This window comes from Lepisosteus platostomus, chromosome 7 (genome assembly GCF_059453375.1).
Source record: "Lepisosteus platostomus isolate fLepPlt1 chromosome 7, fLepPlt1.hap1, whole genome shotgun sequence".
In the NCBI taxonomy this organism is placed as follows: domain Eukaryota; kingdom Metazoa; phylum Chordata; class Actinopteri; order Semionotiformes; family Lepisosteidae; genus Lepisosteus; species Lepisosteus platostomus.
This window is the reverse complement of record NC_142617.1, coordinates 14289223-14309251: the sequence shown is the minus strand read 5'-3', so window position 1 is coordinate 14309251 and position 20029 is coordinate 14289223. Positions and strand designations below refer to the sequence as shown.

General features: G+C 37.7%; 1 protein-coding gene across 3 annotated transcripts in view; it reads right to left on the bottom strand.

Moving 5' to 3' along the window:
• b3glcta (beta 3-glucosyltransferase a) overlaps nucleotides 1-20029 on the bottom strand; it is a 99171-nt gene that overhangs the window by 8482 nt on the left and 70660 nt on the right. The window contains exons 11-14 of one of the 3 annotated variants that reach the window (XR_015940050.1): nucleotides 17980-18093; nucleotides 2559-2658; nucleotides 709-824; nucleotides 232-376 (exon numbers count right to left, since the gene is read on the bottom strand). Coding sequence is in view for 2 of the 3 variants with exons in the window: in XM_088639396.1 (XP_088495522.1) it covers nucleotides 232-376; nucleotides 705-824; nucleotides 2559-2658; nucleotides 17980-18093 (479 nt within the window). In the remaining variant the exon portion in view is untranslated. Of the gene's footprint in view, nucleotides 1-231; nucleotides 377-704; nucleotides 825-2558; nucleotides 2659-17979; nucleotides 18094-20029 lie in introns of all 3 variants that reach the window. The other 2 variants (XM_088639398.1, XM_088639396.1) reach the window with 2 other exon arrangements.

The following is a 20029-nucleotide window of genomic DNA, read 5'->3' as shown; positions in this document are numbered from 1 at the left end:
CTAGTGGCCCCACTCTGTTTCCACTTCCTAAACCTGGCCACCCCATTATAGTACCCTTAATTACCCCAGAATTTCTCTAGCATCACACAGCCCATGTACTAGTCTTTTCGGAAAAGCAGGGTGAAACTGATAAGACCAAGTTGGAAGATGGCCATTTTGGCCATGGCAGCCGTTGAGCAACTGACAGGGGAACCCAAGCCTGACAGGAGAAGACAGAGCTGGACAAGTTACCTGATGAAAGAGTGGACTGTGTGTCACAGGGACTCCCATCGCGTTGAAGCACATCCCCAGGACCATATCATCAGGGGCGTCGTTACTGTAGCACTGACAGCCGCTGCCCAGCAGCCTCACCACTGCCGCTCTGCTGAACACCATCCTCAGCAAGGAGAGAGGGAGGTGAACACCGTCATTTTAAAGTCAGGCTGAAGCACAGCGAAGAGTCACAGGAATGACACCCGATCACCTTCCTAGCTTCCACTGTGTTCTGAAACCAACTATGTGCCTAAGGGCTAGATCGAGGGTTTACTTATGACATTCACTGCAGAGCTCATGAGCAGTTGATCAGTCACAACTGTGTCAATCATTTTAAATGTCTTCCTGCCTCAAGAGCAGTCTAGTATATTATGTCATCCAGAAGCTCTTTCTACACCATCATTATTCCAATTGGGGACATTGATGTGGTCATCAATAAAACAGTAACTTACCCACCTCCTCCGGTGATGTAGCTGTACCCCCCTAATCCCAGTCCATAGCCGTAGCGCTCTCCTAGGCAGATTGGCTCACTAGGATTGTAGCAGCTCAGCAGTTTCTGCAGTCTTGGGATGCTTTTAAGAGACATTGGTTGAATTAGTATTGCTGAACTCATGCTTTAAAATGTACACTTTCACCATCCTGTGCCAAAGTTGATTTAAGAATTTACCATTTCCTCAAAATGGAAGCAAACAAATTAATGTTAACCACAGGGACATCCTGTTGGTCTTCTGAGTTACAAATCCCATTCTCTATGTAAGGTAATATGCATTGTAAAATGCATGTGATATACAAGTGTAATTTACAATGCATTTACATCATGCTGAAAGCAACATCAAGACTGAAAGCAACAGAAAAGACATTGGGTGTTTCCAAAAAACAAAAAGGACTTAACAACATATCCGAATGTAAAAGGTATTTTTCACTCTACACTGACCCTGGCAATGGATGCAAGTAACACCAAGTAACATATTTCAAAGCCGTACTAATGATATTCCAGACTAATGTGCACAATGTTTTTGACACCACTTAAGAGAGACTCAAAGTAGTTTTATGAAAAGCAAACATTGACTTGCATAATTGTACTGGAAAATGTGTGTGCCATTAAAATACAAGAACTGAATTGCTGCTTTTTATGGACGTGAAGAGTAGGCAACATCAATAACGTGATGCAAGCGTGTCATAAATGTCATATCACATTTGTTCCTTTTGAAAACTTCGATTTTCTGAATTTGAACTGAATGAAAAGCAAACATGGACTTGCATAATTGTACTGGAAAATGTGTGTGCCATTAAAATACAAGAAGCAAATTGCTGCTTTTTATGGACGTGAAGAGTAGGCAACATCAATAACATGATCCAAGCGCATCATAAATGTCATATCACCTTTGTTCCTTTTGAAAACTGTGATTTTCTGAATTTGAACTGAATTCTCTGCACTTCAAAACGTTGCTAGCATCATCTCCTTAATTAGGAACAAGTAAAGGTTTATTCCATGCTGAAAAGAGAAGAAATTAACACAACATTTTTGGCTGTGGAGCCTTTTTCAGGTTTGACACAACAGGTTTGTTGTGTTTCTTTTCTTCTCTTTTCAGCATGGAATAAACCTTTACTTGCTCCTTTGCAGCCTACACATGCTGATGCAGCTACCTACCTGATCTCCTTACTTAATTGATAATTATCTAATACAAAATTCAACCAAACAATTAAGGTACGGTTTTACTGCAGTTAAAGGGTTACAAGCTGAGTACTGTAGATATGATTCATGGAATATATTTTGGCACATTTTTATAATTTTCATCTTTAATAGCCTTGATAGAGACCAATTCTAAATCAGTCCTCAAATACCACACTGTTTCTCTCTCTTTGCTTAAACATATACAAAATAGTGTATTCATACTATCAACTGAGAACACAGGAGAAGAAGCACTGTGGGTTGTAAGCAGTAGTGGAGAATTTGTACACAGTTTCATTCTCTCTTGATTGCACAGGAAGCCCTAGTGGCAACATCTCCCATGAAATGAATGAAAAATGAGAAAAGCTGACGACAGATTGCTTGCGAGTTGAATGTCTGTAGAGATTTAAGTTCAGTGGGATGAAAGTAATTATTTCAATAGCATTGTTGTAGAATCACTGCACATACAGTAGCACTTGGGATATCTTTGTTTTGCTGTTTTTTCTATTGAGTCACAGTTATCACAAACCAAACTAAATAACATAAGGCAGGTGGTTTATATAATGTCTCCTTTGCCATTTTACTTTCTGAAAGAAAATGGTGGGATTTAATGTGCAAAACCATGACATTGTACCTGATGAGCGTATCATCATCCACAATCAGCAGCCAGTTTGTCTTTGGGACAGATTTGCTCACAAATCTCTTCAAAATAGCAAATGTCTTTCCACAGTGCCCTGGGAAGAGAAAGCCAAAATGTTACAAAGGAATGATCTTCCAAACGGCACAAAATCAGGTAATTAACGCAAGCTCAGAATCCCCACTGCATGCTCTGGCCCCAACAATGCAATCTATTGAATTTACATCCAAGTATGAAAAGACTAGGAGCGAAAATGACTGCATTACTTCGGTGAAACTGCCTAGTGGCCATGCATATGCTCCACTAGTTTTCTGCTTTGCACAAGCCCCTTATCAGGCAAAAATGTTAAGTTATTTAAATGCTAGTTTTGAAGCAAAGGAAATCACCATACACCAATGAACAAAGTGCTCTAGGCTTTTGCAAACCACAGGACCTAGTGTACCAGCAGTTATCCAAGCGTGCACTGGCAATGAATAAGGAATGCAAGTATTAACTGTGAGTTGGTTTGCTAGTTTTTAAAATGGGTCCTACTTATAGTGGCAAAAATTACTAAAATTTCTGAAACAGGACTTTCAAAGAAGGTGTGGATGCTGACTTCTAAACCAGCAAAAATGAATTCTTACATGCAGAAAAGAGGGTCAAAGCTGAATATAAGAACAAACTAGAAAATAAATCCAATCACTAATGACAGTCGAGGTGTCTGGTGAGGCCTTCAACTATTCACTGACTACAGGGAGAAACAAATGGCTCCAGGTGACAATCCCTTTCTGCCACACAAGCTGAATGAACTGTTCGTTGCACAAACCAACATGCTGAAGACCACTCACAGTGGAGTCCCTCCAGCCATCCTTTATCATTCAGGAGCATGATGTAAGATGATTTTTCTGCATAGAGAACAGCAGGAACGAATCTGGCCCTATCTTGTTTGAACTGCTATACTGAAATATTGTGGCACTCAGCTTGCTCTTATCTTTAGAGATATTTCCAATCTATCCCTTAAGCAGGCTAAGGTACCGCACTGCTTTAAGATGAGTACTATAATACCAGTACCTAAGAAATCCACTGTGAGCTACCCAAAGACTACAGACCAGTAGCCTTGACGTCTGTTATTATTAGTTTTCGAGCAACTCAGCCAATTTTAGTGTTCACTTGGACCCATGCCAGTTTGCCTACAGAGAAAGCACCCAGCACGTACTGTATGCTGTGATCCGCCATATTAACTATAGTCCTGCTTTTAACAGAATCATCTCTCAAGCCTTTTGATAAGCTAGCAGAGGTGGGAATTAACCAGACTCTGTGTTATTGGTTACTGGATTTCTATTCTGACAGGAAGCAGGTGGTGAACCATCTCTAAGCCTCTCACCCTGAGCACAGGTGTCTTTGGGGTTGTGTCTTATCACCTCAGTAAAAAAAAATTATTTAACACAAACATTAAGCTGTTTACATCTTCCGCCTGAGAACAGTCACCCGTTGCTACCCAACGCAGAATGGTGATTGGCTGACACTATCTGACACCCCTCTGATTGGAGAAAAAAGACGTGCTGGTGTGCTATACACACTACCAGGAAGAGGATTTCTTTCTATTCAAAACGTGTATTTTAAAAGTTTAAGAAGTAAAAACCTTACAGCGTACACAGATTTCTAAACTGATCAGGATCGTTATCTTTGTCTTATGCATAATAATGTTCACCGCTCTGTCCAGCAAATTAATAATAAACTTTATTTTATATAGCGTTTTAAACGAATAAGTAATTAGATTGCTCATAAACCTAATCACTTGCTTTTTCTTTTTATTTAGGCTCAGATTTCAACTATAGATCGTATTATTAATAACCATAATAACAACCAACCAACAAAAACAACCATATAAACATAATGGTGGTGCTGGACCTTCCAGTTTTATTTATTTATTTTTTAATCGCGTAACATAAACATATTACCGTATGCAAACTGTACTGTATACAATATGTATATGTATATTTAATGTCTTAACTGTGCCCGTTTAAGTATTGAATATTCATATCTAATTTTACCACTGAAGGGAAATCTTAACATAAACATACAGTATATGGCTGGTCTCGGTACTTTAAAGAAAAAAATACACACCGGTATTCCATTTCTCCCTAAACATTGTAAGCTTCGAAGTCTTTAACTAACGTGATACCGGAGTCAACAAGCATACTTTTAGAATTTGATTAAAAGGGAATATAATATGGAATCGCGTATCTCAAGAAATTAATAACGATATAATTATATTCATGTTGCAAAAGAACTGCAACGGACATAAAAACTCCCTTGCATGGTTTCATTACGACCAGAATCGGTCTTGAGATATTTTTAACTTGATTTACAGTATTTGAGAGGTATGTCTTAACACCGATACTACAGTGCTTAAGTACTGCTCACGTATATGTTTCTAGGTTTATATTATGCATTTCATACGGTCAAATTACTTTTGAGCAATAAGAAGCGAGAAACGGTATGCGTTTTACTTTCGTTTTGTGCTGGGACCCGTGGATTGATTAGAGATATCAAGTACATACAAGTCATTTTTTAAATGTTGTAGTTCGTCTTGAAAAAATGTTACGAGTACATCATCTATCAACAATTACACAGGTTCTGTTTCCATATTGCGGATTTTGGTTACGTAATATTATTTTCTAGATTTCATGTTGTGAATATGATGGGATGTCTGATGGGATGTTTCTAAAAATCCATCCTCTGTAAAACGTCTTCTCTAGTTGTCCTGCATATGTATTCGCTAATGAAGCTGTGTGTTCTGAGCCTAGATCTCTACATTTCTGTATGAACCAGCTTAGAGGGCTAAAGACAGCTTGTGTTTAAATTGAGTGTAAGGCAATTTATGCTTCTAAAGTCATGGTCAGCATTTATCTTTGTACTGTGCTGTAAACTTGTTCTGTGCCAAGTCACATTATTTTATAGCGTTTTTAAAGCGTTATCAAATACGGTGTTACTGTAGTTTACTGAGTCCCATGTCACATGGTCTGTGATTGAAACCTGTAAAACCGGTTTAATTCGTCACAGCCAGCACTCTTCAGGTGTGAGGGTCTTCTGCTCAGAATGAAACGCTAAAATGTTTGTGTATATTCTAATGGTAGTGGGGGCGGGGTGTGTGGGAACAGGTTTGGTTGAAACATTTTCTCTGAAAGCATTTTCTTCGCAGTTTAACCTATCTTGTTACAGCATGTTACAGTTTACTATTATTAACCATATTAATTTTAAGTGCTTAATGTAAAATCTTGTAAAAATATATTTTCATTGTTCAAATATACATTAAGTCTGACTATCATATAATAAGTTAAATACAAAACTAAAGAAAAAATAGGGTTAAATATAATTCAAAATATTTTGCTAACAATGTTAACTGTTTATGAATAATAAAATGTATTAACTAAGGAGTAGGATGGCACAGTTGTTAGTATGTTTTTTGTTTTTTTTTAACCCAATCTCCGGGAAACCATTAGTACGATGGTGAATCGGAGATTCTCAACCCTTGCTGCATACGACTGGAAAAGAATTTGTGATCGGATCAACGAAATGCTTCGTAGGAGGAGGCGGTCTTTTCCTCTTGTCTAACAGTCTGTCCACAAACAAAACATTCCTGTTAGACAAGAGGAATTGAAAAAAAAACAATGTTGTCAATGAAAACCGGTGTGTGTGTCTCTCCCTGCTGGATGTCCCTCTCACAAACTGCTGAATGAATAAAATAATTTTATTGAAAACGAGTTTGCGATTGTCTGGTCTTTAAATTCTGGAGATACGCGATTCCATATTATATTCCCTTTTAATCAAATTCTAAAAGTATGCTTGTTGACTCCGGTATCGCGTTAGTTAAAGACTTCGATGCTTAAAATGTTTAGGGAGAAATGGAATACTGGTGTGTACGTTTTCTTTAAAGTACCGAGACCAGCCATATACTGGATATTTAAGTTCCAAAATTAATATCGTTTATGGGCATCACATGCGTTGCAGTATGCTCAGGCACTAAGTAAAAGGAGATGCTTCGTATTGCTTGACTAATTTTAAAAACTAAGTTATAAATATAAAAATTGCAGGCGCTGCTCTGGTGCGTCGGCTCCTACACAGTGCCTGTCTGCCGTAAGCGTTACAATATACATACAGTACCCAACACTGCTTGTACCCATCTGTCATGCAAATAAAACACCTTGAATTGAATTGAATTGAGGGGAGAAGGGGGGGATACTAAAGCCAATACTGGCTCAATGGGCTTTGATGTGCTAATGCGTTGGTTTAACGGTCCGGGTGTGGCAGGCTTCCAATGTCAACTCGACTCGATTAGAAGACAATGAACGTATTTTAGCCCTAAATGAATTAATAGCAAACATGGTTTACATAAAATACATTTTTCCAAGAAAGTTTATAATAATACGATCTATAGTTGAAATCTGAGCCTACTTTAAAAATAAAGGAAAAGCATTTTCAGAGAGCAATCACGCTGTGTTTATGTAGAAAAAGTGATTAGGTTTATGAGCAATCTAATTACCTATTCGCTTAAAACGCTATATAAAATAAAGTTTATTTAGAGATGAATGATCAGTGTCGCAGTTTAAATAATGTGAGTCAGGAAACTAACACAGCGCCACCGGATTTAATAACGCAATAAAAACGCTATAAAATAATGTGACACAGTACAGCACAGTACAACAATACTGACCATGACTTTAGAAGCATAAATTACCTTACACTCAATTTAAACACAAGCTGTCTTTCTGTATGAACCTCTAAGCTGGTTCATACAGAAAATGTAGAAATGCATTAGCCTGATCATGATTAAAAAACACATAATTAAACACGCGTTTGCGATTTAAATCAGAACACGTTTTAAATCAATATAAATGTTTATATTGTAACGCATACTGTCCAGCCTCCATTTCTCTATAAAAATTTACTGTTGCACACACACACACAATAGAAGCAGGAACCGCTGTCAGAAGGGAAGATATGTTCAAAATATCGCAAATATCGATCACGTTGCGATATTTTGAAATATAAAAGTCAATTGATTGTCCATAATATCGCTTACCTATTTTTTCGAAGAAATGTTTGTTAAAATAATAGTCCAGCACCAGCTGGATTCGAACACACAACCTGCCAGTTGGTAGTCACGCACCTAGACCAGTAGGCTACAAGACAGCTTGCATGATCAGGTAGGCGAAACAGCCTTACACAGTCCTGCCGCAGTACACGGATATAATCATACCGTTATTAAATTCTTTAGATACGCGATTCCATATTATATTCCCTTTTAATCAAATTCTAAAAGTATGCTTGTTGACTCTGGTATCACGTTAGTTAAAGACTTCGAAGCTTACAATGTTTAGGGAGAAATGGAATACCGGTGTGTATTTTTCCTTGTGATATTTTAAGCTCTAGTTGAATGATAGGTGTCGCATTTTAAATCATTTTCGTAGCTAGAAATTATGAAACGCCCTGTTAAAAGCAAGGAAGTTTTCATAAAATATACCAACATTTTAATGACTGATGATTAACATGCTGTAATACACAGTTCAAAATTAAAGGCTCAAATGCTGTACATGAGAGGTTAAGCTCCCCCTGGCGGTTTTACAAGGCGACGCCGGATAGTTAGTCAAGTGACACACGTGAAACCGCGTGATACCGCGTGATACTGTGACACGCCCACCGGGGTATGCCGCGAAATACCTCACCCATTTTGAATGGCTGCATCTGTAGAAAGAGCAGCATACATCATCTCCAAAACTATAGCATGTCATCTACCCTCTGTGGACCCCATCAGCTTCTCTAGACAGAAATGCAAAGCATTGAAAGTTTTGCATAGCTCATTGTTATTTTACCAGGTCTCACTGTTATTTATATTATCACTGTTGTGTGTTTAGGAAGGTGTCTGAAGATGTGTAGGGTGGATGCTGTTTATTATTGTTTTATCTTGTGTATTTGCATGGTATGTATTTTTGTATTAGCTCTCCAAACCAAATTCCATGCACCTAGTCATTAGGGCAATAAAATACTGAAGTTGAAGTTCAAACGCGAGATGGAAATAAATTGCCAATATTGCAAATCAACAGAAAATCTAAATTGGCCCTTTTACTGGATTTTGCAGATGTACAGTTTGTGTTGGCTTTGTATGACTTTCTTCTCGTGGTTTCAATTAACTGAAGAATTGTTTTTTGGGGGGGCAACATTTTCTGTAATTTCTTTAGTGTATATTCCAATGCTTGGTAAGATTCTGTTACAAACAGAGTATTCTGTCAAAGACACTTCAATAGAAAGTGCCTTCTTTGTAACTGAAAACAATTGCTGGAGGGCATGTCACTTATTGGTCATCAGAGACTAAATTAACTGAAAAAACATACAAGGATTCAGAGAAACCAAAGACTTTTTGATTTAAGAAATGATGGAGAGTGAAACCGCATCTGCATAGTTAAAACTGAATAACGGAAAACTTACTGTAGTTTCACAGCCACTGGGATTTACGGCTTTTACAGCCATAAATTATATGCTAACTGAAATTAAAAATCTAGTTAATTCTGCCTCACTTTTAAAGTGTAGAGCCAAACAAAAGAGAAATGTTTCTTTTTTAAACTTGCAACAGACAGCTTATAACCTTGCACAAATGTTTCTAGAAAGAAAACTGATGGCTTATCAGTGAAGGCGATGGAAAGGAATAAGACCTGGAGAGAATTACATTTAGCACAAAATGTCTGCTTGTCAGAGAAAGAGACCAGACCTGTAAGGTAGAACAATACACCCTAGGAAATGGTAACCAAAAGTAGACAGGAAGAACACCAAAAAATTAATTATAATGTATGATGACAAGGAGATCAAATACAAACAAAATGTAGACCATAAATTTAGGGAACACTTATACATTTTTTGGTTTGGTTTCAAAACAAAAGACCTAAACCTACCTATGTATATCTACAAAAGTGAGATAATCTACTGCATGGTCTATTCTGCAAACACAGAGCATTTTAAGCATCATACCAAGGAAGGTTCAGGCAGGTCCTCTTAGTGTTACCTTAAAACTTGCCATGGCAACTCATGTTCAGTTAAACCCAAGGACAAAGCTATGCCTATCTGTAAGTGTAATCTAAAGACAATTACACTAAAGCTACTTAAGCAAGAGAAATCTCCACAGCAACACAGATCCTTGTTGATCCACAGATTAGTTGCTAGGAATATTTTGTAGAAAATTGTACAAAAGATCAAGAGCCTTTCAAGTGAACACCACCTGTTTGATGTTTGATGAACACATTAACACAGCATCGATAAAGATAATTATAGCAATCAGTCATTTTAATGATGAAATAGACACACCGGTGGAAATTTTCAGACATGTGAATGTGGTTTCCTAGGACTTTCTTTAGAGCCAAACAATTCTTGTGACAGCTTTTTTACTCATCTTCTTAGTTACCATCTCTGAAACTTCACCTCCCTTAATTTGAAGGCTCATTTTTGTATTGAATATTTTGCTTTCACAAATATTTCCCATAGTTTCATCTAAATTTAATGTTTTCCTGTACTAGATTATGAAAGTATCATGATTCACAATTGCAGTCACTGAAAAGGGCAGTATTGCACAGCACTTGTAAGCATTAACTATGGTATATCATGGTATTATGATAGGCCAGTGCAGTACGGCACAATAAACCAGGTTAAAATCATAAGAACGTATTACTGAAAGCAAAGTTAACAGTCTTTAAACAGAAAACAGAAACAAAATGAATACTGTATTATACCATTAAACAATATATTAACCTGGTAAAGATCTATAAGACATAATGTATTATATGTACTTAGTGACATTTAACTCTTCCATTTAATTTTTCACCAATATTTAATGATGATGAAAATAACAAATGTGTAACAAAGGCACTGCAGATCTACATAAAATGGAGAACAATGTACAAAATTTCTAACTGCCAGGTGATAAAAACCATGTTCACTATTTTATGCAAAGTATCTGCTAAAGTAATTAAATACTGCATGTGTATGGAAGTTATTAAGTACACAAGTTTTCTACTCCCCAGGGCAGTCAAAACGTTCCATTATCAAAAGCTCAATAATGAATCAAATTTCTCCGTCTGTCTCACTGTCCAAGATCCAAGGTAGCTTTTGTTGCCAAAATACAGGTGGCCCTAAGCAACGCCTTGCAGCACACTGTTACCAAACCAGCATCGACCGGTATGCATCAGAACTTTGAGCTTCTTGAAAATTGGTCGCAAATTATTATTATGGTCACTTACGACTTCAGGATAATCAGGGCCAGTGTATCTGGTTTCATTACAGAATGTATTACATGTGTTCCACTTATTTCCTTTTAACATATGTGCAATTAGAACAAAATAAAAGAGAAGGAGGAATAATAATTCCATTCTTATGCTGGAAATTTACGGAACAATAGGCATGCCTCAGTCAGCGTGCTTCAATAAGCTGAATGAATCTTTCAGCTGGAGTCAGTCTTAAGTGGTTTGTGTTCAGAGTGCAGGTTCATCTCCACAGCCCAGAGTTCGATCCCCAGTCATCTCAATTAGACAACCGTGACCACAAGTCCCCAAGCAATGAAGCACAAGTAGCAGATCACGTGCCTCATTCTCTCCTGAGCAGTGCAGGAGTCGTTGCTGGAGATCTGAGTACAGTATGTACAGTAAGTACACTACACATAATGGTGATTACACACTCAGGAAAAAAATCAATCTACAGAGCAGACAGAAAAATTATCGAAGACAAGGAAATGAAAACAAACTTTACCCAAGGTCAAATGCTTTTCAAACTCAAACTCTTACAATTTTTCTTCTAAGACTATTAAGGCTGAACATAGCAGGCAAAAAGAATCACAAAGCTGACACAAGTCTCTAGAGCACAGTCACTTCTGTAAAGACGGTGAAAAGATGCTCAGGTGACTAAAAACGAAACCCATTTGATACTTTCTTCACAAAAAAAATTAGGCAAGCAAAGAAACAGAAGGGGTTTTTCTCCTCCGGGACTGCTTAATTGAGTCATTCGAGAGACAGAGGCAGATTAGGAATACAGAATTCCCAAGTGGAGCGTTTAAAAAACAAAACGGTAGTCACAGGTTTAAATCTCTAAATCCCACATCCTGCTACACCATTTGCAAAAGGAAATCCAAACCTCCAGCCTATGAAGGCTAAAAAATGCTAACATTACAGATATTAAATAAGCTAATAAGCTGTTTTAGTAAATGGCAAAAAGGATATAAAGAAAATAATTCTCCAGCTAGATCTTATGTTTAGCTGGAGAATGTCTACCTGTGCAATTAGGCATTCTTAAAAATAATAAGCTGTTTCATAACAAAAATATGATTTAAAAAAACCATGACAGTTCCACAAGGTAAAAAGGTAACCAATAAAAGAAAAGAAAGATCTTATTTTGCTGCATCATTTTCAAATACATTCTTGAAATCCACTCTACACAGTCCAAACAGAACAGACCAAAAGACAGACCTTGAAAGACATGATAATGTCTGCTCTGATAACAAGGTTTAGTATTTTGTTCCAGAGTCAACTTTGTACTCAATATCACTATTTAAGAAACATTTGTTATGGTAGCTTTAAGAGGGCCTTATGCATGGAGTCTTGCTGCAACTTGCTTCACCCTTTTTTCTTCTTATCTTTGGAAATAAACCAAAGAAATAAGCCAAGATAGGAAGGGATTTATTTTGTTTGTACAGATCTAACACTAACTTGATTCTTCTTTAAGCCAGCTGCCCCATGGAAGTTAGGCAAACACTAAGCAGAGTAACTGAAACAATTTAATGGCCACACAACAAATTTTCAGACAAAATTTGTCGGGTTACTCTGCTTTTATTCTACTGAAACATGAACATGAAAATATTGAAAATTGGAACATGTTTTTCCAAGTAAAAACAAAACAGTAATCTTCCTGGGAAAAATATTTAATTTTAATTTAGAAGGAAGTAATGGGATTCATCAAGTAGAATACTGGAAGCACTATATCTTGCAAAACTTCCAACTAAAGACACTGAAGGAATAGGATGCTTATGTGTAATAAACCAGGATGAAATTTCTCCATGTATGGTAATTTATATTGCTGGAGCAATTTCTCTTATAATGCCGAGCACTCTGAGATTAAATCTCTTAGATGAAGTGTGTTTCATTCTTCTCCATGAATAATTCGCTGCTTGTTCTTCCAAACAACATTCGAGTTGAACGATGTGAGTAATGACATTCAAGCAATTCTTGCTTTACAAGATTTGACTTGGAAAGCATTGCTGCCACATACGCATATTCGACGGGCAACTTGTTAGCACTCCAAGACACAACAATAATCTGAAATGAGTCAGTTCATAAATAAAACACAACGAGTGGCATAATTCAAACGCTTAAAGCAATCCTGTCTATCAAAAGATTGGAAGGACCAAACTCCAATAGGTGAATTGAGAAAACAGAAGAGAGAGACTGGTATTTATTGATAATGCATCATGACTTTTTTAAAGTTGTATGTTATTTAACTTGTTGCTGCTGTTCTGTGTTTATGTTTTTGGTGATTCCTTTAATGTCTTTGTATTGGAGTGTAGCGGCGAGGCTTATTAATAAGAAAGATTTAAGTGTTCTGGGCCTTCCCAAATGAGGCCCCATTTCTCTGTTCATCTCTGTGGTGCAGCCACAGAGAAACTATTCATGCAGGCTGATTTAGGGTTCCTTTGATAAGGACAGCTCCCAAAGGGGGATGCACTTAGCTAAGCCTGGTTATCATGATCAATGGTCATCCATTGGCGCCTATCTGTCTAGGGAGTGCCAGATGGACATCTGGACTGCATTCCTAAGTGTCAGGAGTAAGTGACTCATATCTCACCTTGATCAACCAATCAGGGACTGGTAGGGCCGAGTAATCCACGTGGGACTCTGATGCCCATGGAACTTTCAGCCAATCAATGAGCTGAAGTTCCTCCAGGTAAAAACAGGCAACACAGAGAGACTGAGAGGATTCAGTGGAATTCTGTGGACTTTTCTAAAGGGAATTCAAAGGAGAATTCCAGGGTAGGACGGCCCAGGAGCAGAAGGCTCCCAAGGGCAGGACATTCTCGCAGCGCGCCTCCTGACCATCCTGAGACTCAGCCCGGACAACCACGGAACGGCCAGTGTGTCCGAGTGCCAGAACTTTCCTTTGTTCTAAGAGTCTAGAGCGGAGGTTGCCAGAGAATAATCAGAGGATCCACCCTAGGTTAGCACCAGCAGCAGGCCTCGTGAACAGGTCAGAACTGTGGACAGCTGAATCACTATTCAGAACTAGCTCTTCATCAGGAACGAACCGGTCCTCTTCCTGACTTGCTGGGACCCACAGTCATCTTTTCTCCTGTGCACAAACTTTGCTAGTTAAAGCCAACACTAACTAGCCGGTCAGTGAGCATCAGCAGCGCACCGTCGCAAGCCGCACAGCACAGCCTGGCACCGAGCCAGAGAGCGCGGATTGGACAGCAACAGCCTGCAACTGTTTCTTTGTGCCCGCAGGAGATCTGAATCCCCAGAAATTGGATGAGTATTCAACTTCAATGCATTACAGCTCGAGAATTCAATTGTTATCCCAACCAGTTGATATCAATTTAATTCCTAAGAGTTATGTACTTGTTTCGAGTATCTAATGTAGAAGTTATAACCAAGTTCATTTATGAAACAGTCTTAATGAATGATATACTGAACGTATGTCCTCTTGATATATGTAACTCTTTGTAACTGACTGAATATATATCTTTTGTATTCTGATAACCCTCTCGATAAGATATGTTAGTTTATATGCATATTTTATGTATTAATAAATGTATCCTCGTGTATTAGTACCTGTGTGTGCGCGTTGTTTGAGTTATGTCGCATGGTTGGATTCTAAAGCCATCAAAAGAATCAACTTTGTGATTTACTGCTACAATTAATAATTGTCTCAGTAAATGCCCAAACCCTACAGAACTGGTGCCTTCAGAGAGCCACTACATTTAATTTTGCTATGGCTATGATTACATATTTGGCGTCCCTGAACAGCTATGAAACATTACAGGAGCATACATGCAAATAAGCATTTTATTGCACTTGTGTGTAGCGGCAATGCTTGTTAATAAGACAGAATTAAGTGTTGCGGTGCTTTCCCAAATGAGGCCTCATCTCTCCCTTCATCTCTGTGGTGCAGCCACAGAGAAACTATTCATGCAGGCTGATTTAAAGATGTTTTCATTTGATAAGGGACAGCTCCCAAAGGGGGATGCACTTAGCTAAGCCTGGCTATCATGATCAATGGTCATCCATTGGCGCCTATCTGTCTAGGGAGTGCCAGATGGACATCTGGACTGCATTCCTAAGTGTCAGGAGTAAGTGACTCATATCTCACCTTGATCAACCAATCAGGGACTGGTAGGGCCGAGTAACCCACGTGGGACTCTGATGCCCATGGAACTTTCAGCCAATGAACGACCTGAAGTTCCTCCAGATAAAAATAGGCAACACAGAGGGATTGAGAGGATTCAGTGGAATTCTGTGGACTTTTCTAAAGGGAATTCAAAGGAGAATTCCAGGGCAGGACGGCCCAGGAGCAGAAGGCTCCCAAGGGCAGGACATTCTCGCAGCGCGCCTCCTGACCATCCTGAGACTCAGCCCGGACAACCACGGAACGGCCAGTGTGTCCGAGTGCCAGAACTTTCCTTTGTTCTAGGAGTCTAGAGCGGAGGTTGCCAGAGAGTAACCAGAGGATCCACCCGAGGTTAGCACCAGCAGCAGGCCTCGTGAACAGGTCGGAACTGTGGACAGGTGAATCACTATTCAGAACTAGCGCTTCATCAGGAATGAACTGGTCCTCTACCTGACCTGCTGGGACCCACAGTCATCTTTTCTCCTGTGCATAAACTGTGCTAGTTAAAGCCAACACTAACTAGCCGGTCAGTGAGCATCAGCAGCGCACCGTCGCAAACCGCACAGCACAGCCTGGCACCTAGCCAGACAGCGCGGATTGGACAGCAACAAGCCTGCAACTGTTTCTTTGAGTCCACAGGAGATCTGAATCCCCAGAGATTGGATGAGTATTCAACTTCACTGCATTACTGCTCGAGAATTCAATTGTTATCCCAACCAGTTGATATCAATTTAATTCCTAAGAGTTATGTACTTGTTTTGAGTATCTAATGTAGAAGTTATAACCAAGTTCATTTATGAAACGGTCTAAATGAATGATATACTGAACGTATGTCCTCTTGATATGTGTAACACTTTGTAACTGACTGAATATATACCTTTTGTATTCTGATAACCCTCTCGATAAGATCTGTTAGGTTTATATGCATATTCTATGTATTAATAAATGTATCCTCGAGTATTAGTACCTGTGTGTGTGCGTTGTTTGAGTTATATCGCATGGTTGGATTCTAAGGCCATCAAAAGAATCATTTTGTGATTTACTGCTACAATTAATAATTGTCCCAGTAAATGCCCAAACCCTACATGTGTATATGACAAACCAAACTGAACTGCTTGGAGAACAGTACAGGTATATACTCCTCTATTGTTATTGTTGTAATTATAATTGTGTCCTATCTTGTGAAATCTTCTTATTTATTGTTATAGTCTTCTTATTTATTGTTATTGTCATCCTGTTAAGCGCTTTGAGAAGCCACCTTTAAAGGCGCTATATAAAATAAAGTTTATTATTATTATTATTATTATTATTATACATTTTGTAAAGCAATAACTTTGTACCCGTTGGATTGACGACCAGTAATGAGGCTGGATTTATAAATTCCAACAGAAATGTTGATGAAGGCAGACAATTTGGAGGCAGATTTTCCATACTATTAAAATAAGGAAAAAATAACTTTAAAAAAAAAGTTTATGTGTTGTAGCATCGCTGTTTATGAGAAGAGCAAGGAGACCTGCAGTACTGTATGTTTTAAAGCTGGGTTGCTCAGGCACCAGCCTTTCCAAGTTCTGTTGTTCCATTTCTATTGTCCCAGATGTCTCTTGTAACCTTCCCTGCACTGCCAGTCCTTCTGCTGAGGAGTGTGTGACTTCACATAATTGCTCCAGCCATCCAGAAGAAGCAACAAATCACATCTCATGATCTCGTTAATTGAGAGGGGATGGAATGTAACCCAGCAGTCAAAATATGCTGCAATCCTACTGTATGTGATTGAGTACATCACGCATCAGCACCACCTGGCTTCCATTTGCAACCAACAGTCTTGTGAAAGATGAAACAAATATAAGGTTTGGACTCTGAAATGAATTTCCAAGCCAGATTTTCTTTAAACCAATGGTTGACAGGTATGTTTACTGACGGCTTTCATTAAACAACAACAATAATGTTAGCATTGTATACACGTTTGTATTTTTCAAATTTTACAACACTTAAGTAGAATACAAATTAAAAAATAAGCTACACCATTCTTTATTAATGAAGTAAAAGTACTGTAAGTATGTTCCAAAAAAACTGCACCAAACCTAAAAGTCAGAATCTACAAGTCTCATTCAGCCAACAAAATTTTGATTTGAGGATTCTCAAAATCAAATCTTATCAATCCAGTCACTATCTGAAAGTTGCTGATTCCTGGTCAAGTCACAAGGATGGGATGCCAGTCCATTGCTAAACTGTGTTAAACACACAACAACCTAAGACAATTTAAAGGAACAAAATAAATAACCACTATGTCTTTGGAAGGTCAGTGGAATATACCAACTCCATATAAAATGTGTTGATCTAAAAATAATACAGTACCTAAGACCTATAAACTATGAAAGAGTAGTGCTAACTCTTGGCACTGTGCTCTCTTTCATGCATTTATGACATGATTTATTCCTGTAGCACCTTCAGTTTGACCGAATTTAGGTTTTATTGTCTTGGTCTCTGTAATTCAACTATTGTTTTGTAAACTACATCATTTTAGCACAGTATTAATAAAAAATTGGGACTCTGGTACTCCAATATTTCTGTGTTCTGTTGTACCTCTGATAATCAGTATGCATATTATATAGTTTTCTAATACAAAATTTACTATTTTAATTGTAATTATAAAATTATTTTAATTGTAATTATAAAGTTGACCATTTTATAATACAAGAATGATTATAGATGTATCTATTTAAAATGTACACCTTTTTCAAGTGTTACATGCTTGTTAACTTCAAGACCCCAAAAGAAAAACTTTTTCTTACCCACAAGAAAATCTCAGCTATATAGCTACTGCATGTTGTGTAAATACTGTACTTTAATTAAGGTGTCCTCAGCTTTTCTACAAAGGTTTCAAAGCTACAGTATATTATCTTTAGCTGCAGACTCATTTCACGAGAACAGCTGCAACTTCTGATATTTTAAATTAACAACCATATAAAGCTATGTGCTACTGCGTCCTGCCATTTTTCAGAAATTCAGATTTCTGACTTGCCTCTCTCTGTGTTGGGCACCCCCAAGTCTATGGTTGGTATTGAAGAGTCTGTGTGATCACTGTAGTACTCAATCAAAGCAGCATGTTTCTCCCAGGTCTTCTTCACAACAGGAACTGGAAGAAAATAAACAATGTTAAAGCTCTCTTACTGTTTTGAAATGAATATGTTTATTTTGGTTGGTGGTACAGTATGTGATGAAACTGGAATTTTGAGTGAAAGTAATTGCCTTCTTAACTGTCCCGAGAGCTACAGTTTTACTGCAATCGTCTGCAAGTTGTCTAACAGTACCATAAAGGGCTTTTCTTCATGGGTCCTTACTTCAATAGTGATTGCCCAGTCACAACCAATCAGTATAACACAAACAGTACAGAGCGATACGGTATATACTGTATATACAGATGCCATTCAATTATTAATTCTAATAAAATTTTGTGCAGCAATCTGAGTTCTTCAGCTTCAATTCACCTTCTGTTCTAACAAAACAAGCAGACTAACTCACAATTTTAATCCACAATTTAAAGCTGAACTGTCAGCGGGTAAAAAATGACTTGCAGTATTGCACATTAGTGAAGCCTAAATGTTATGATGCCTTGCATTCTAAAAACAATTAATTTCCAAACTCATTACTCTTGTATCAGCCTGTTAGATGACGAAGCTTCCCAGTGCTTTTAAGAAGCTCACTAATTATTACGATTATCATTGCAATTAGTAGACAACAGACGTGTGCTTTACATTTTCATTATTTTGTGATGTGCTTCTGACCTTCATGGACACAAGATGCATATTTAATTCAATGTTTATTCAAATGTTCTTTTCGATGTACCAGAACCTCTTAATGTTTACCATTTCAGCAAAGGTTAGCACTCGTTTTCTCACAGACACTAAAATAACCACTAAAATTTTGCTGACATCAGGTTGCTCTGATATTTCTGTCTTAATGAAGATTTCTCTTTCAGATTCAAACTTGTTCTTTTTTTACTTATAATGGAATGTATTTCTCTGGTGGCATTTTACTGCCAAGTGACAGATCTACAGTAAAGCTGAATAACATTATGTACCAGCCTAGGTCCTTTGATCACTGATTTGAAGAGTCTGGCAGCCATTCAAAGCAGTTGGCCAAGACACAAACCACAGATATTTGAAAATACACAGAAACAAACCGAAACTTTATAGACAATGTTTTGGGGTTCTTAGCAGTTTAATTTGTATCATTTGTAATCTACTGTGGTGGAGTTTCATTTAATTTCACTCTATTGTATTTTGTAATACAAATGACATTCAGGATCAAATATGATCCAGAAGATTTTCAGAAGGCAAACACTAATGATTAAAAAAAATTCAAATGCAAATGCCAATTGTCTGAAAGCATGTCTTTCTTCTAGTACAGCTTCCTGCAGTTATACAATCTTCACCACCTTAGAAAACCTGCCATCTGTTTTACCTGGGTACAGGCAGTTACCATCTCTAATTTGCATACATTAAAAGTATTTAATAAAAAAATGTTGATGAAACGCTTTTTCTGGCACGCAACAAACTATGTACCCAACAGCTGGAAGGTAAAAATATGGTCTTGTCAAGTGGAAGAGTTTAATGTTGTTTTATTTTATTTTCATGTGATTGATTTGTTGGTGTCTCATATACTGTAATCAAGGTTAATGTAATGTTATAAGGACTGAAAAGAGATTTATTTAATGGTACAGTATAATCAGCCAGCTCAACAGAAGAACAGCAGGACAGCCTTGTATTTAGTCAAAGACTGTTGGTCTTGAAGGTGGAACCTCTGGCTGCTTCGGGATTAAGCTGACAATGTGTCTTGTTCCACACTCCTTAATTATGACCCAATCAATGTAATTAATGCTATTATTTTGTGAACCAAAAGGTTTTTCCACACTTCCAAGTTTGAACGCATGTAATTCAGAGTATGAACTAGTCCCCAAAGTATCCCCTTACATTTGCCTGATTTGCATGAATAGCAATTTTTTATATTTATTATATGTTGCATTTTGTTAATTGTTAACCTTGTAGGTTAATGTGAATAAGAAATCGTAA